This window comes from Arachis hypogaea, chromosome 8 (assembly GCF_003086295.3).
Source record: "Arachis hypogaea cultivar Tifrunner chromosome 8, arahy.Tifrunner.gnm2.J5K5, whole genome shotgun sequence".
In the NCBI taxonomy this organism is placed as follows: Eukaryota; Viridiplantae; Streptophyta; class Magnoliopsida; order Fabales; family Fabaceae; genus Arachis; species Arachis hypogaea.
This window is the reverse complement of record NC_092043.1, coordinates 38,116,263-38,132,460: the sequence shown is the minus strand read 5'-3', so window position 1 is coordinate 38,132,460 and position 16,198 is coordinate 38,116,263. Positions and strand designations below refer to the sequence as shown.

Here is a 16,198-nt window from a genome sequence, read left to right as displayed (position 1 = left end):
AATTCAAATTTAAAATTTAGACTTTAGAATTTAAAGAGCAATGCACTTTTTTAATTTTTCAGAGTATATTAATATTCGCCAAATTTAAAGTCATCATTAGTTTATTTGAAAAGATTATTAAATAACAACTATTTTTCAACTCAAGACTTTGATAGCAATAATTTCTGAAATAAGAAAAAAAAGGTAACATATGTATATGTTTTAAAAAGAAAAAAGGAGAGGACTTTAAAGTCATTGATCATCATTAGATCATTTCCGTTGATACTAAAAGAAATCATGCTTAAAATTGAACATTGTTTAATAAAAATCAAAACCCTTTTTCAACAACTTTCATGTGTTCTTCATGGATTGAAGTGAAAGTTAATTTTCAATTGTGGTCGTCTCTTAATTAACCCACAGTACCATCACATACACCACTCATTTTCTTGTTCTCTGAAATTCAATGAGGCATACAGCAGAACAAATTTTCCACACGAAAGAACATGTATGGCAAAACAGGTAAATTTACTATAAATAATTAGGGTTTAGGATATACTAGTATAACTATGAAGAAGAAGGTCAAATAACAGCGATGGAGAAGAATCAAATTTTGTCTTTCTTGTAATTTTCACCTATCACTTAGACCCTTGTTATATGGTTTGTCATAACCAAAATTCAAAATTATGTGTAAAAAAATTGATATGAAAGCTACTTATACACATCATTTCCAATATTTTCCATATTAATCATCATTAGTCTACATTTGATGGAAATATATTCATATTATAAATTAGTTATTATTAGTAGCTTTTGAATTCTATGTATAAATAATTATTATAGACCTTTATCTAACACCAATAATATTTTTAAATAAGAATCATAATGTACTTGTTAAAACAAAAACATATTATTGAATCCTTGCGTGAAACTAACGGAACATGTAATAGTAATATTAAAGTCTATACAGATATATGATAAGATAATTTTACCGTATAATGTTGAAGTGAGACCAATGGTCTATTTGGTCACATGTGAGAATAAAAAATATTGAAGTCAAAACATTTGTAATTGGAAGCAATTTTCACTGTTTTAGTTCGTTTAAAAATAGTATCTCTCAACATTTGTTTTGCCGTGTAACACTGTTGGCTATTGATGAACATAGTAAGAACCTTCCATAACAGCTAAGGCCAGTTATTTTACATACTATATATGGTACATACTTTGTAAACAAATTAAATGAAAAAATGAAGATATATATATGTTGACTTTTGACCAGAACAGATCAGAGGCGTTCACTGTAGCGCCGTCTGTATCTGCGTCAGTTGTGGAATAACGTCGCAATATGTCTTGCATGTCTATGGTGCCACATGTCATGTGTTTATTTATCAAACTTTATTTTCATTATTGGTAGAATTATTGGATATGTATGTGTTTCTTTTAATTTTAATCCATTATTCATGTAGAAAAATTTTATACTAATTGATACATAACCTATATCTCGATTACTCGAAAAACTTGGAACGAAACAATAAATTTGGATCCGAGTATTTAAAAAGAGAGACATAATCAACAAAATCTGATCATTTAAATCAGAACACGATAACTGACTCAGAATTACAGATCTATCTGCAACTGACGAACAAAATATCATTTATAAAGTCAAATACACAACCTCGACTAAAGATCATATTCTATTTTCAATTTTATATTCACTTAATATATTCACTAAAACTCCTTATTGACTTAATGAGTATTGGAATATCTTTTGTAAGTATTTCTGTCGTGGTGTTCAGTCCTGACCAACATATAGCTCTTCCTCCTTTTTTGACGACACCCTGATCGAAATTACTATAGCTTAACAACCCCAATACGAACGAATCACTAATATTTTTAATTTAGTATAATTTGTGAAAATATAAAATTTATTAATAATGTGTAAAATTTATAACATAAATACAATATATATATATATATATTTATTGTATGAAAAAAATCTACATAAGTTATCTTCATATAAAATTAATACTTAAAAACTATGAATATTATCTAATGATTTTTAATTTCCAGTTTCACATGAAGACAATGTACACAAGTCTTCAGCATATTGTATACGTTGAGCTCTTTTCAAAGTTTTTTGCGTACTAAACTGTTGATGTGGATAACTGTAGTGTTTGTGATATGGAAGCACATGCATGCTTTCAAGAGTTGAGACAAAAGCCAGCAAATAATTTTTAAATCATTGGTCCAAATTAGTCATTTTGATGTTAATCACTTAAGAAAATCAAATTACTTATCGGAATTACAGGTTTGCCCTTTGAACATTTTATTTTTATTATTATTACTATTACTTACTAATAACTATCATAGTCTCTTTCCATGCATTATGCTTACGTGAGTCATGACAGAAGAAAGGAAAGAAATAATTAAATAATTGAATAATAGAGAATCATGAAAATTATTAAATATATAATATTGAGGGGGTTAAAAACGAGTTAACATAATTGACATTCAAAAAGTTTTATTGAAAAACATGGAATAATGTACACATATATAGTTTTATTATTTTTTATATATATAATAAATATGACGATAATATTATTTATTTACGTATACGTAGCAATAATATTATTGAGCTAGCATGCTAGCTAGCTAGCTAGGGTTACATTAATTTTGTGGTGAGATGGTGTTAGAGAAAAGAGTTACATGACAGGGTGACACATACATATATATATATATATATATATATATATATATATATATTCAGTGAATATAAGGCTATAAGATGCTTTAATTTAATTTCTCATAAAATGTATTTTTTATTCTTTTCAGTAAGACACGTCTCCTAAGTAATGAACAAAGGACGGTACCGAATCCCATTGACTTAGATTATGTTCCTTACATTGCTTTCTCATCCTTCTTCTTCTCCCTTTAACTATTTATATATATATTCTATGCTTTCTTATTTATTTCCTACTCCTTATTATTGCTTGCAAGTAGTAGAGCCTTTATCTCCTTACAACAAGTGTTCATAATATTTGTTTTTTAACTTAATATAAGTAATTAATCATCATGGCCAAGTCTTGTTCTAGTGAAAAGAACAATAATAATGGATTGAAGAAGGGTCCATGGACTCCGGAGGAAGATCAAAAACTCATTGATTACATTCAGAAACATGGACATGGCAAGTGGCGAACCCTTCCTAAGAATGCAGGTACTTTAATTTAATTAATAATCATCTTAGTTATATAAGTGTAGGTGTGTTAGATAATAAGGTATTATACATTTATGTATATACTTAATTAACATGAATATATTTGTAATGATTTAATAATGTTGAACATGTTTAATATATAGGATTAAAGAGATGTGGAAAGAGTTGCCGGCTAAGGTGGGCTAATTACTTGAGGCCTGATATAAAGAGAGGAAGATTCTCATTTGAAGAAGAAGAAATTATCATCCAGTTACACACTGTTTTGGGAAACAAGTAAGATTATTAAATCAAACCTAGCATCACCTAAAGAATGTTATCCTTCATTTTTAATAAGTCTATGTATAAATTATATTAAAGAAGAACCTTTTTGAATTTGCACATGTAATGTACAGAATTATTGCCAACTAATTCATAGACTTTTCGATTGTGTAAAGAATTAAAATTCATTTCATATACAGTACTCTTCAAAGTCAATTATACATGCTTAACTTAATTTGAACAGCATTATTTATAATTAAACTAAACTTTTTTGTGTAATGCTTATTAGGTGGTCTACAATTGCTGCTAATTTACCCGGAAGAACAGATAATGAGATTAAGAATTATTGGAACACTCACATCAAGAAGAAATTGTTGAAGATGGGGATTGATCCGATGACTCATACACCACGCCTTGATGTTTTTCAACTCTCTTCAATTCTAAGCTCAACCTTATACAATAACAATAATTCACCCCAAATTAATAATAATTATTACCCTACCCTCTTTGGTATTGGATCATCAAGTGTTGCAAATAATCCAAGCCAAGTCCTAAGTTTGCTCGCATCTCTTCTATCATATCAAAGCAGAAACAATGACAACATTTTAAATCAACAAAACCAACTTGGTACTATTAGCCCTCTATTATTGCAAAATCAAATGCACCTTAACCCTAGCCAAGCCTTCCAACCAAACCAACCTTGTGCTAATAATTTTCATGTGGAAACCCAAAACATGAAATCAAAATTAGAGCCTCAAATCCCTTCAACTTCTACCCCTTTTAGCCATCAAAATACATTACCAAATTTGTGGCACTATAATGGTGGCGGTTACATGGCTAATCAACAAGGTTTTCCTTCCTTGCTGGAAAATAATAATCAGATTTTGTGTAGTGAAGGGATTATGGCTAATTTCAATTTGATGAACTCAATGTTATCCTCTTCTACAGCTTCATCTTCTAGCCCCAGTAATTTGAATTCATCATCTTCAACAACATTTGTCAATGGGACAACAACCACCGAAGATGAAAGGGACAGTTATGGAAGCAACATGTTGATGTATAAATATAATATATCAAACGGATTGAATAACTCTGGACTTTTGTGATTGCATTGAACTCAGTTTTATCATTTCAAGTTGTGCTGTAATATGCTGATTATTATTGTTATTATTAGTTTTGTCAATACTTTACATTTGTTTAGTTCAGTTTTAAGACTTTTTGAAGGTTCTTTTTTATAACACTCATGAATTTATTATTTACTAGATGATTTATTATTATTATCTTGCAAGATTCGTAACTAAATATATAAAATATAATATCACATTTACTTAATTTTAATAACCCAAAAAATTAAACCCAAAATGGCACGCGCTGTATGTGTCACAGAACTCATGTATATTAGATTATTACTCCTTTGGTATCTAATTAAAGAAATATATATGATAATTACATCTACCAAGTGTTTTGTTACATGAAACAAGCTGCGTTTATTTCTAAGAACAGGATAGGATAAGACACTGAGAATAGGATAGAATAAGATACTGATGGACAGAAATACAAAATTTTGTGTTCTTGTATTCTTTTTGATGATAAACTAGAACAAATTATAAAAATTCAATTTATTCTCATTTTTTTTCATTCAAAAAAATTGAGAAAAAAATATAACAATAAAAAATATATTTATGAAAAAATAAAAAATAAGTTGTGTCCCTTGTTAGTGTCTCCGTGTCCTTCCTGTCATGATGGACACAAAATACATTAATTTAATGTCTCGTACACATTATCTTTGTCTATGTCTCCTCTGCCAAACACAACTTTGTATCTCGTGTCTCTGTCTCTGTGTCCTATCTTTATAAACAAATGGAGACTATATTATCTTTTGTGTCCACCAATCACAATGTTTTCTAGTCTGATACATAATATAGATAAACATGTTGCATAGGTAAAAAGTTATACTTTATTAAAATAAAAAATGTAAGGCAACTATAGAAATAAATAAACATAGATTTCAATTGGCAACTGGCAGAACATAATTGATGGGACAGAAGATTTTTCATCCTTTGAGGATTTGAGATTTCGTCCACACAACAAAGCATATATATATATATGGATAGCTTGATTAATTAGTTTATAATTCAAATTGTCCAAAAGTTAGGCAAGTCCTAGTGAGCATGTACCATGCATTAATTAACTAATCAAACAATGTGTGAACGTTGCTCCATCCCTTAGAGATAGCTAATCAAGAGAATAATAACTTTATTTAGATCATTTTTAAAAAAAAAAATATTAGGTGAATAAATTATTTTTGTATCTGCATTTAATCAAGTATATTTTTTTTGTTTTTCTTATGTTTCTTCTATTTTGTTCTTCTTCAATTAAAATTTTTTATTATCAATCCTTAAATTATTTAACCAACTTAATTAAACTTAGTTACTAAAATGATTTGGTCATATAGTATTACCGATTTTTAAAAGTATATGACATTATTGGGCTATTGTGGATAATAAGTCATCGATGAACACGGTTAATTAATTAAGCTTACCATAGCATGGTCACGTACAACTCTAGGTTTCTTGCATGTTCCAAATATGTAATGAACAATAATCTCGTAAACAGTTCGGATTTATGAATTCAAGTATAGATTTTTGCGAGTCTTGTATGGAAAGAAATTGGGGTGTAAATAATTGCTGAAGAAGTAACTCTAAAGACTAGTTATTCTGGATGCATTTCCATATTTGGGAGGGACCACATAATTGGAATTTGAAAGTGAAGAGAAAAAGCGAATTGTGGAACTTGAACGCTACACTGAATAGAAACACATACACTCATAAATCATTATCACAACAGTCTACAACCTCTTCCGTCTACGCATCTACTAAACTGTTTCAAAGCTTTGACTCCCCCTCATTTTTTCTCTGTTAAAGTTCCCAATAAAATCCACTTCATGTTTCACGTGTCTTAAATTAAAACATAACATGAATAAGAAAAGAAGTTAAGTATATCATTTACCTCTCAAATGTTTTATTTTAATTTTATTCTAATGTTTCAATTATACTTAGAAAGTTAACACTCTTGACAGAGATAATGACGTTGCAATTATATGCTACCATATCACTAACATATAACAACTCTCAGCTGACACATCAACGTAAATTGCCACATCACTCGTATTCACCTGAAAGCCGAGTCCTAAGATATGTTCCTCGTAACACTGTATTTAACGTTCTCTGAAATTTAAAAATATTTTGTCGTCCCATCTTTAAATATATTAGATGCAGTGTGGTCTATCTTTATCCTAAAAGCATTCTCTTAAACTTCCATTCAACTTCTACACTAAGAAGTACTTGCCGGGATATAAGGTGAAACACAATCTAGCCGTTAAAGAGAAACATTCTCATGCATAAACTCATCAAATAACGCTTTGCTATTCAATTTCCAAACAGTTCATTTCTATGAATATCTGAGATAGGTATGAACGTTCGGTCTAGTTCTCACAGAATGGAAGCACAACTGGCAGACCCAAAAAATAATGGTACAGCCAAAGATGAGTGTTTACCATGCCACCAAGAAAGGTATGTAGTGTAGTAGCTGGTTTGTGCCATTCTATCCTCTTTACAGATGAAATGTTCATCATCACAATGTTCAAACATGTGATAAAAAAAACAGTATCTAATTCAACCATCAATCCTCTCGAAAAAATATAGATAGCCCATGTCCTTAGGAGGATTGACCGAAACCGCAACCTTGGTGTCATTGAAAATAACCCATCTACCTTCTTTCAAAATGTGAGCTACATAGTGACCACAATGTGTCGAGGTTCCCATGTGGCTAACAATTCCTATAAGTCGATATTCTGTGAAAAGCCAAAGGTACCCAAAAATTGATTAAAACCAACATGAACACTAGAATGAAAAATAATGGAATTTGAGCAGAGAAGTAGGATGAAGTATCACACCATAGGGCAATGACAATTACAGCATATACCAAAACAAAGTAATTGAAAAAGGTAATAACTTACTTCCTCCTCCATCTGACAAGCCAATATCATTTGAAGCAGAGGTTGTGTTTGATGCACTAGCATCCATACTAGAAACTGATGCATCGGGATTGCTGAATATCCACTCTGTTGCCTTCTCAATGTCTTCACCCTACAAGGCAGGTTTTACCAGTTCAGACTGTCTGGACGAACTCACCCAACAAAATCCAACAACGGGGAGAGGTAAACATCATAGAATAATTACCGATGCCTTCAATGCCTTTCGAGCAACATGATCTTCAAATCCAAAAGAAATGAGTATGTCCACTTTTGATTGATCAACATTGTCAGAGCTGTTCCCTTTTGAAATAGGGCTGTCAATATCTAATTAATAGAAAAAAATTACCATTATCCCCTGAATATTAGGTTTACAACGAAAAGCAACCACAAGATCAGCTAAAAGTAATTGATTCGCATGACAAAGGAAAGCAAAATAGAAACCTGGATCATCCATGTGAGATAGTAACCAATTCATTGCCTCCTCTACTCCAGCATTTAAGGTGTTAATAGCTGCCTTCTGACAATGAAGCTGGTTAAAACCCATAGAAACCAGCTGTGCCACAATGTCTTCATTGGCGGAAGGTTGGTTTGAATCCTCGTCAATGGGTTCTGTGCAACATGATGCAGATGTGGTTAGTTAACTTAAATACCATCTTCGAAAACCAAGTAACCAACACAGAATTCTAATAGAGAACATATTACACAATACAAGCAACTCATTCAAAAATGAAAACTTGACATGGTAAACAACCCATTGATGCGACAGAATGGATAAATAAGCATATATAGAATACATATCCAGACTGATTAATCCCAACATAGTTTAGTTGACACAAGCATGTTTCTCTGAAATCAAATATCTATTATCTACTTAAAATGTCACATACCCGCATCTGGTAACAGTTCTTCCCCTGGGTGATGACCTTTGCTACGCATATGATTAATATCTATGATATCAGGAACATCTATGTACACATCTGAAAGAAAACAAGTTATTAGTAATATGAAATTCTTTGAAAAATAATACTAAGCAAAGTGCATTAATGACATCTTGATAGAAGAATTACCAAGCTTTTTGGGCACCCATCCCTCCTCCATGACGAATTTCCTCATATGTAACACAAGGTAATCAGGGAATGATGTGAAACCAGCTGTCCTGCAGATCAAGAGTTTCAGAAGCAAAATTACTTCCAATGTACTATTAATAATAACACCACCACTACTTAGGACAGCAACAAAATATACCAGCCAATGCATATTTTTATCTACCCAGCACAAATGAGGATAACAGATTAAATTTCTCATGAAGCCAAGGAGCCATAAAATACCATATGGAACTTCTATCCTGTATGAACCAACATGCATGTCATTGTAATATAAGCTAAATTTTATTGAATGCTCACTTCAATGCTGTTGTCTTTGCTTTTAAGGCAGTGCTGTAAAAATCATGTATCTCCTCTGGAGCTGAGAAGTTTCTAAGGCAAGCTTCTAAAGGAACTCTTGGACGTACAATCTCTTCGGCCGACCTATTGGAAAAAATATCATTAGAAAAACCTATATAAGCAAATCTAGGAAATAGCAAGATCCCTGAGAATCTGGACTTACACATCCTTCCCTTCAGAAAGCTTCTCTGCTTTCAATTTGCGAAATAATTCCATTTCTTCTGCAATTCTCAAAGAAACAAAAGCACTAGATATTAGATCTAAATAATTCCCATTTAAGTCCAGGCTTATGATTTGAAAAACCACCTTTATTAGTTGCTTCGTGCAATGGGATATTAAGAGATAGAATGTAGTCTTGTCTTTTATTATATGCAACTTTTCCAGATGAACACAAGATTCGATCTTCAATACCAAACTTGAAACACTTTGCAGGATCTAGTTCAGCTTTCCCAGCATTAGATCTTTCAACTTGATCGAGAAAATGAAGGAAAAATTCTAAAGCATCCTAACAATATGTTGGAAACAAACTGTAAGAAGATAGCATAATAAATGTCCCTGAATGGAAAAAATTTAGTATATCGAAAATAGAAGGAACAAATTATTTTCAAACAGAAGTCCTTAAGTTGTCAGTTTTAGCGCTAGTAATAGGCCAAAATTAATTATAAGACGTAAAATTCATCATAACAATTGCAAGTAAAACATATCTACTTCCCATCTTCTAGTGCCTTGTGATGAGAGGAAGATACATTCTAAGGTTCATATATATATAGAATAAAATACTAAAATTAGATTCCAATGCAAGTTCATAAATAACTATGGACATCTCCAGCAACATAATAACACACTTTTTATACTATTGATTCATGTTAAGGGAATAAAAATACCTGTTGCCGCATAGATGAAAATTCAGGATGACTGGCAGCAATCACAGACTTGAACATTCGTGGAGGTATCCCTTCCTGTTTCTAATGTTTTAGTATATTGCAGAGGGGAAACCAGAGACAACAGGAAAGAAAAAACTAATCAAAATTAAAAACAATAAGATGAAACAAATAAAAAATTCTGATGAATGCGCATTAAAAAAGAAAGGCCGGAAGGGGGGGTCCCATTGACAAAAACTAGTAGTGAATATAATCCTAGAAAAATACACTGCCCGCAGAGGAAACTGATCAATTAAAAAATTTAAGTATTCATGATGACAAAAGCTGACTAGAAATCGTAGTCATCAAAGAGATAGAGAAATTACTGGAGTCTTAGTTGTGGCATCAATGCTTGAATTGTCATCATTCTGGAGGAAAGAAGGTGATATTAAGAACAAGAACATATCTGAACATATATTCAACAGAAATGTATTGATGGTTACGCACCTCATAGACTGGCATAGAATATTTGCCAGATAGTAGACCATGGGCCAGTTTTGTCCTGGAGTAAGACAAGAACCATTATTATACTTTTCTTTTGAAGATTTTTGTATGGGAAGATAAATCTGTTTTGAAGAAGCTATTCATCATTTATAACCTTTTGCTTTATTAAGAAGAGAGAATGACATGTGTAATTAATACCCAAATCCATGTTTACCATCCAAGAAGTATAATAGTATATTATAAACAAAAGATCCACAGATGCAGTGCCGAAGTTGTTCCAAGAATTAAGACACAGCACATACTGATTTAGAAAAGAGATTGCAACAGATTTCTAATAAATTACAACAATCTAGTTACTTACAGTTGCATATTCAAGTCGACGGTTGGATCAGCAGGAGCCGTCTCAAATGCCTTTTTCAGACTTTGGTTTATATAGTACCTGCCACACAATCATACCAGATATAAGATATTGAAGCAACTGCGAAATTGCAAATATGGTTCAAACAATTTGAAGGCGGCAAAAATATACAAGACACGAACAGACCTTGAACAGAATGATCTTGTTGTGAACACAACTTGCATAGTTGCTGCCAAGTAACAACTGAAAGAAATAAAAATGAGTAAAGTAGAAAGCAGATAAAGTAGTACACTGTAGCAACCAAGAGTCAAACAGGCCTACTCTACCTGTTGCCAAGATTGACCAATCCCGTGTATCCAGGTCCAAAAATTGGTTCCTTTTCCTCTCCGCTTTCTTGGATCCGATTCCAATCGAAATTGGTATTGTGATCAAGTTCTCTTTCGGCGGTCGTCATTTCAGTCTGAATATAATAAATTGGCAATTAGATAACATGTAACATTCAAACTCTTATGTGACATCATGTCCAATGCATAAACATCCAACAATACTCACATTAACCTAATGCTTAGAAGGGGAAGAAGCTTGACAAGCAATCGGCATATATTTGCACAATGAAACATTTTCTTTTTAAAGATGGTCAAAGGGCACAGTCATAAGTTCGGGTGAAAAAATGCCACGGAATTCAAGTACCATCAGGAATATATCAAGTTATCAACACAAGAGAAAGAATTAACCTTTTGTAGTGATGAGAAGTCAATGCCAAAAAAGGCCAGATGCTGTGCTAGATGTGGGTCTAAGACGCTGTTGTCCTCTGGATACGAGTAAACGTCTGAGCTGCCAAAATACATTATCCATAATTAGCACCGAATGTGAAAACAAAAAAAGATTAAAAGAAAAAAAAACCTAGTAGCCTCTCCTTCACATTACTTATTTAAAACCAACATTACAGCAAAACAATGAAGTTTGTCAACATAATGATCATGTGGGCAATGGTAACCCTTCATGATTGCAAAGTGAATCAGGCAATACAAGTAATCATTGAAACTACTAGGACTATAAGAATGTCAAAGCACAATATGCTGTAGGGCATCACCTGCTGCTTCCAAATCAGCAGTGATAGTCCCGAGCTTTACAGCAAGAGGGTAGCCTGTCTCATTGTAATGCTCAACAGCATGGTTGTTTCCACCACTTCCATCCCAATTTCGCCTCCCACAAAGAATCATCCCATCAGTCAGATTTAGCCAAAGATTATCCGTCTTGTCACACTTGGCACATTTCCAACCAGACGGAGGGATGACAACACCATTGTCAAGTTGCTGTAAATTCATTGCATAGGTACTAACTGTTTTCTTATCAGCAGTCCAGGCTGCAACCTGCTCCTTCCGTTCAGCACCCTCAGCTAGTACTATAGCATCTGCAGCCAACCTTACCTGGAGTATTTTTAACGAAATAAGAAAAATACAAAAGAAATACACCACCATAACAAAAGACAGAAAGAACCATAAACAAGTACCTTCTCTGGCAATTCAACAGATGGGAATGGAAGAGATATATAGTTTGGTAAAATGACTATACTATGAGTTTCTTCATATTCGGGTTCATTGTTGTCGAATCCCCCTTCAACCCCTACAAATTAACAAGATATATAAAAGATAATACATCCATAAAAAGAACAGCAAATTTGTCAAACTGGTAGAAAGCCCCCTTATTCATCACAGATAACAGCAGAAGCAACGGCAGAACACTGAATATTAGAGCAAGCTTAATTTTCATTTCACGAACCTATCGCCAAGCGGGTTGGTTTCTTGGTAGGCCTGTCTTCTGGAACCAGTTTCTTAGTCTTCTTTACATGCAAATAAACAGGGTTACCAGTCTTCTCGAAATTCCAACCCACACAGTCCTTCCCAAAGGCAAGGAAAGTGAACATGTCGATGTACAACCCACCCTCTGACTTCTGAAAAATAGAATTCAAAAAGAAAATAATGATTCAGCACCAATCAACATGCATCAAATTCAAATCACAGTGCAGCCCAACATTCAACAACAACAACAATATCTATATATAACCTATCATTTGAATAAACAAAATCCATCAAAGAACTAATTTTGATTCCATTTCCAGCTAAAATGAGCCAAGACAGTAGGAATCCAAAGAAGAAGAAAAATTGCTCAGTGAAGCTCTGGTATTCGAGGGGGGGGGGGGGGAAGAAAAACCCTAATAGTAATTTGATTTGGAATTTAGCTTACGGGGGTATCGAAGGAGAGGCAGCATTCATGCTTGAAGATGCGATTGGTGGGTTCGGGGATGCGAACGCGGGAAAGATTTGATCGAAGCAAATCCATAGGCTCCACTTCCATCATCGATTATTCTTTACCAAACACACCACTCGCCACACTGTACCCTAGAAAGAAATCCTTTTTGGTCTCGGAGAGAGAGATAGAGAGAGCTAAAAGAGTTTTTTGAGTAGCAGAAGAAATGAAGAAGAGGGGTTTGGTCTGGGGTTAAGAAAAAGGAAGAGAATCGGTATTTGCCCTAAAACACTATGCCAAGTTAAGTATATCCTTTGTGCCTACCTGCTTCTGCAAAACCCAATTGGGCTTCTCTGTCTTTTTCTTTTTCTTTTTTTGAAGTCTGTTGTTTGGCACAAACAGTTAAGATCGGAAAGAATTCAATAGTTAAAGTCAAATATCATATATGTATAAAGTATATTATAGTTAGAGAAAATAAAAATAGGTTAAGTTTAGTAGTCAAGTTATTTTATTTGTAAGATTATTTGTGGTTAAAGTTTGTTTGATACTCAAGACTACTTGAAATTCAAGATTATTTGAAGTCCAAATTTATTTGAAGTTTAAAATTATTTAAAGTACAAGTTTACTTAAAATCTAAGGTTATATCAATTAGTTAAGAATTTTTTCTCTATAATACGATTAGTTTCAATAAATTAGGGGAACTTTCATTCACTCATACACTTACTCACTCTAAGAATTCTTAGTCACACTAACGTACGGAAATAAAAGTCACGAGTCCATCTAAGTATTGGGAGACTCCATTTTGCTTTTCAAATATTCTCCACATAGAACTCATTTACACGTACAAGTTCATACAAGTCTTTTTAACCTAATTCACCTCACGCGTCACTGGCTAATCAATTTTTCAATCAACGCGCAAATATATAACTGCCTTTTTCGAAAGCATTTTGTTTTCTTTTTCGAATTTTTTCAGCGTTTTTGATCTACGTTCTCTTCCATCTCCGCGTTCTCTGTGTTTCTCTTCATTCGTTCTCTACGTTCTCTTTCGTTATCGTCGTCACCAACACCATCTCCTCATCCTCTTCCTCCTTCTTTTCTCATTGAAATTTCTTTTTCTCATTCTATTTTCTCATTCTCCTCCATCATCTTCATCATCATGATCATTATCGTTATAGTCATCGTCGTCTTCTTTCTACACTATCGTCGTTATTATTATCGTTATCGTAGGATTTTTATTATATTGATGACGTTGTCTAATCCAAAATTGATTTGGATGTGTTTTTTTTTATAATTCAGCCATTTTCGGGTGTTGTTTTCAAACTGAATTTGTGTGTCGCAACCATTAAGTAATTTTGGTGCATTTCTGAGTTAATTGAGGTTTGTAGCAAAATTTCGGTGTAAAAATTAAAAAATTTATGTGTTATTGTTAAGAAATTTTGGTGTATTTTTATTCTGATAAGTTCTGTATAATTCAAAACTCTTTCTCTTCATCTTCCTCCTCCTCATCTTTTCCTGCTTCTTCTTCTTTTTCATCATCATCATAATATTCTTCTTCTTTTTTCTGATTCATATTTTTTTTCTTATTTTACCTTCTTAAGTTTCTTTTTATTTTACTCTCTTAACAAGAATAAAAAACAAACAAATAAAGAAGAAGAAGAAACACATAATGCTGCAAAATTACTAAGAAAATGATGAACCTACATTTATTCAATTAAAAAGAAAGAAAGAAATAAGAAAAAAAAGAAGAAAAATTGCAACATTAAAAAAAATATTTTTGTGTATTTGTAGCAAAATTTCAGTGTAAAAACTAAGACATTTATGTGTTATTATTAAGACATTCGGTGTATTTGTATTCTAATAAGTTCTGTATAATTCAAAACTCTTCCTCTTCCTCCTCCTCCCTATCCTCTTCGTCTTTTGCTGCTTCTTCCTCCTTTTTATCATCATCATCATCATTATCTTTTTCTTCTTATTTTACCTTTTCAAATTTCTTCTTATTTTACCTTCTTAACAAGAATAAAAAAATTAAACAAAGAAGATGAAAAAATACATAATACTACAAAATTATTTGGAAGATGATGGACCTATATTCATTCAACTAAAAGAAAGAAAGAAATAAGAAAAAAAAAAGAAGAAGAAATTTTATACATGTTTTATTGAGTTACATGTCTTTTTGAACTCACATTGTATGATGCAATCAAAAAATAATAGCGGTATGTTTTAGTTTGTGTTTCAGTGTACTTATTGATGTTGTCCTCTTTATACTGTAACTAGACAATAAAATATTGTTATTATGCTTCTGATATTATTTTGTACATATTTGAGTGATTTGCAATTGGTTTTGTTCATTTATCAAGAATTTTGTTCATCAATTTATTGTAACAAACCATAAAATTTTGTTCTAGTGCTTTTGGTATTATTTTATGCATATTTTATTGAGTTGTATGTCTTTTTGAACTTACATTGTATGATATAATAAAAAATAGCGGTGTATTTTGGTTTGTGTTTTAGTGTATTTTGTTTGTCTTTCGATGTATTTTGTGTGAATTGAGGTGTACTTGTTACTGTTGTCCTCTTTATGCCGTAACTAGACAACAGAATATTGTTATTGTGTTAAAGGGGGTTCCGCGGTTACTCATTTTCGATATATAACTTTGGTAAGAGCCAGTTCATCTAAATAGAAATCTTAGGAAGAATTAGGTTGCTTCGTTCTGATGTTATTTTGTACATATTTGAGTGATTTGAAGTTGTTTTTGTCCATTTATCAAAAATTTTATTCATTGATTTGTTGTAACAAACCATAGAATTTTGTTCTAGTGCTTCTGGTATTATTTTATGCCTGTTTTATTGAGTTGCATGTCTTTTTGAACTCGCATTGTATGATGTAATCAAAAAATAATAGCCGTGTATTTTGGTTTGTGTTTTGGTGTATTTTGTTTGTCTTTCAGTGTATTTCATGTGAATTGAGGTGTACACTTGTACTTATTATTGTTATCCTTTTTATGCTGTAACTAGACAACAGAATATTGTTATTATGCTTCTGATGTTATTTTGTACATATTTGAGTGATTTGCAACTGTTTTTATCCATTTTTCAGGAATTTTGTTCATCGATTTTTTGTAACAAACCATAAAATTTTGTTCTAGTGCTTATGGTGTCATTTTATGCATGTCTTTTTGAGCTCACATTGTTTTACTCTTTTAACAAGAATAAAAACAAAAAATAAAATAAAGAAGAAGAAAAAATACTTAATGCTGCAAAATTACTTGGAAGAGGATGAACCTACATTCATTCAACTAA

The 16,198-nt window shown here is 32.0% G+C and overlaps 2 protein-coding genes across 2 annotated transcripts; one reads left to right on the top strand and one right to left on the bottom strand.

Moving 5' to 3' along the window:
• The first annotated feature begins 2,873 nt into the window (after nt 1-2,873).
• LOC112707339 (uncharacterized) lies at nt 2,874-4,728 on the top strand. The gene is made up of 3 exons (XM_025759030.3): nt 2,874-3,190; nt 3,334-3,463; nt 3,738-4,728. The coding sequence occupies exons 1-3, from the start codon at nt 3,049-3,051 to the stop codon at nt 4,552-4,554; spliced, it is 1,089 nt and encodes a 362-aa protein (XP_025614815.1). The 5' UTR covers nt 2,874-3,048; the 3' UTR covers nt 4,555-4,728.
• A 2,098-nt stretch (nt 4,729-6,826) lies between these two features.
• Nucleotides 6,827-13,332, bottom strand: LOC112707338 (ubiquitin carboxyl-terminal hydrolase 14). The gene is made up of 20 exons (XM_025759028.3): nt 12,896-13,332; nt 12,431-12,602; nt 12,162-12,274; nt 11,742-12,078; nt 11,383-11,477; nt 10,975-11,108; nt 10,835-10,891; nt 10,652-10,729; nt 10,294-10,348; nt 10,173-10,214; nt 9,811-9,891; nt 9,233-9,431; nt 9,090-9,147; nt 8,888-9,010; nt 8,552-8,640; nt 8,372-8,461; nt 7,926-8,093; nt 7,690-7,808; nt 7,467-7,596; nt 6,827-7,301 (listed from the first exon to the last, which is right to left on the bottom strand). Exons 1-20 carry the CDS (start codon nt 13,007-13,009, stop codon nt 7,123-7,125), a joined length of 2,433 nt encoding a protein of 810 aa, XP_025614813.1. The 5' UTR covers nt 13,010-13,332; the 3' UTR covers nt 6,827-7,122.
• Between the last annotated feature and the right edge of the window lie 2,866 nt (nt 13,333-16,198).

What these genes read in the sequence shown, in the direction of transcription:
- LOC112707339 (XM_025759030.3), top strand. Translation starts at nt 3,049, where the DNA reads ATGGCCAAGTCTTGTTCTAGTGAAAAGAACAATAATAATGGATTGAAG. An exon ending in AACCCTTCCTAAGAATGCAG is followed by an intron (nt 3,191 to 3,333) that starts GTACTTTAATTT and finishes TTTAATATATAG; the next exon opens with GATTAAAGAGATGTGGAAAG. An exon ending in CACACTGTTTTGGGAAACAA is followed by an intron (nt 3,464 to 3,737) that starts GTAAGATTATTA and finishes AATGCTTATTAG; the next exon opens with GTGGTCTACAATTGCTGCTA.
- LOC112707338 (XM_025759028.3), bottom strand. Translation starts at nt 13,009, where the DNA reads ATGATGGAAGTGGAGCCTATGGATTTGCTTCGATCAAATCTTTCCCGC. An exon ending in CTTTCTGAAGGGAAGGATGT is followed by an intron (nt 9,011 to 9,089) that starts GTAAGTCCAGAT and finishes TTTTTCCAATAG; the next exon opens with GTCGGCCGAAGAGATTGTAC. An exon ending in GAAAGGCATTGAAGGCATCG is followed by an intron (nt 7,597 to 7,689) that starts GTAATTATTCTA and finishes CCTGCCTTGTAG; the next exon opens with GGTGAAGACATTGAGAAGGC.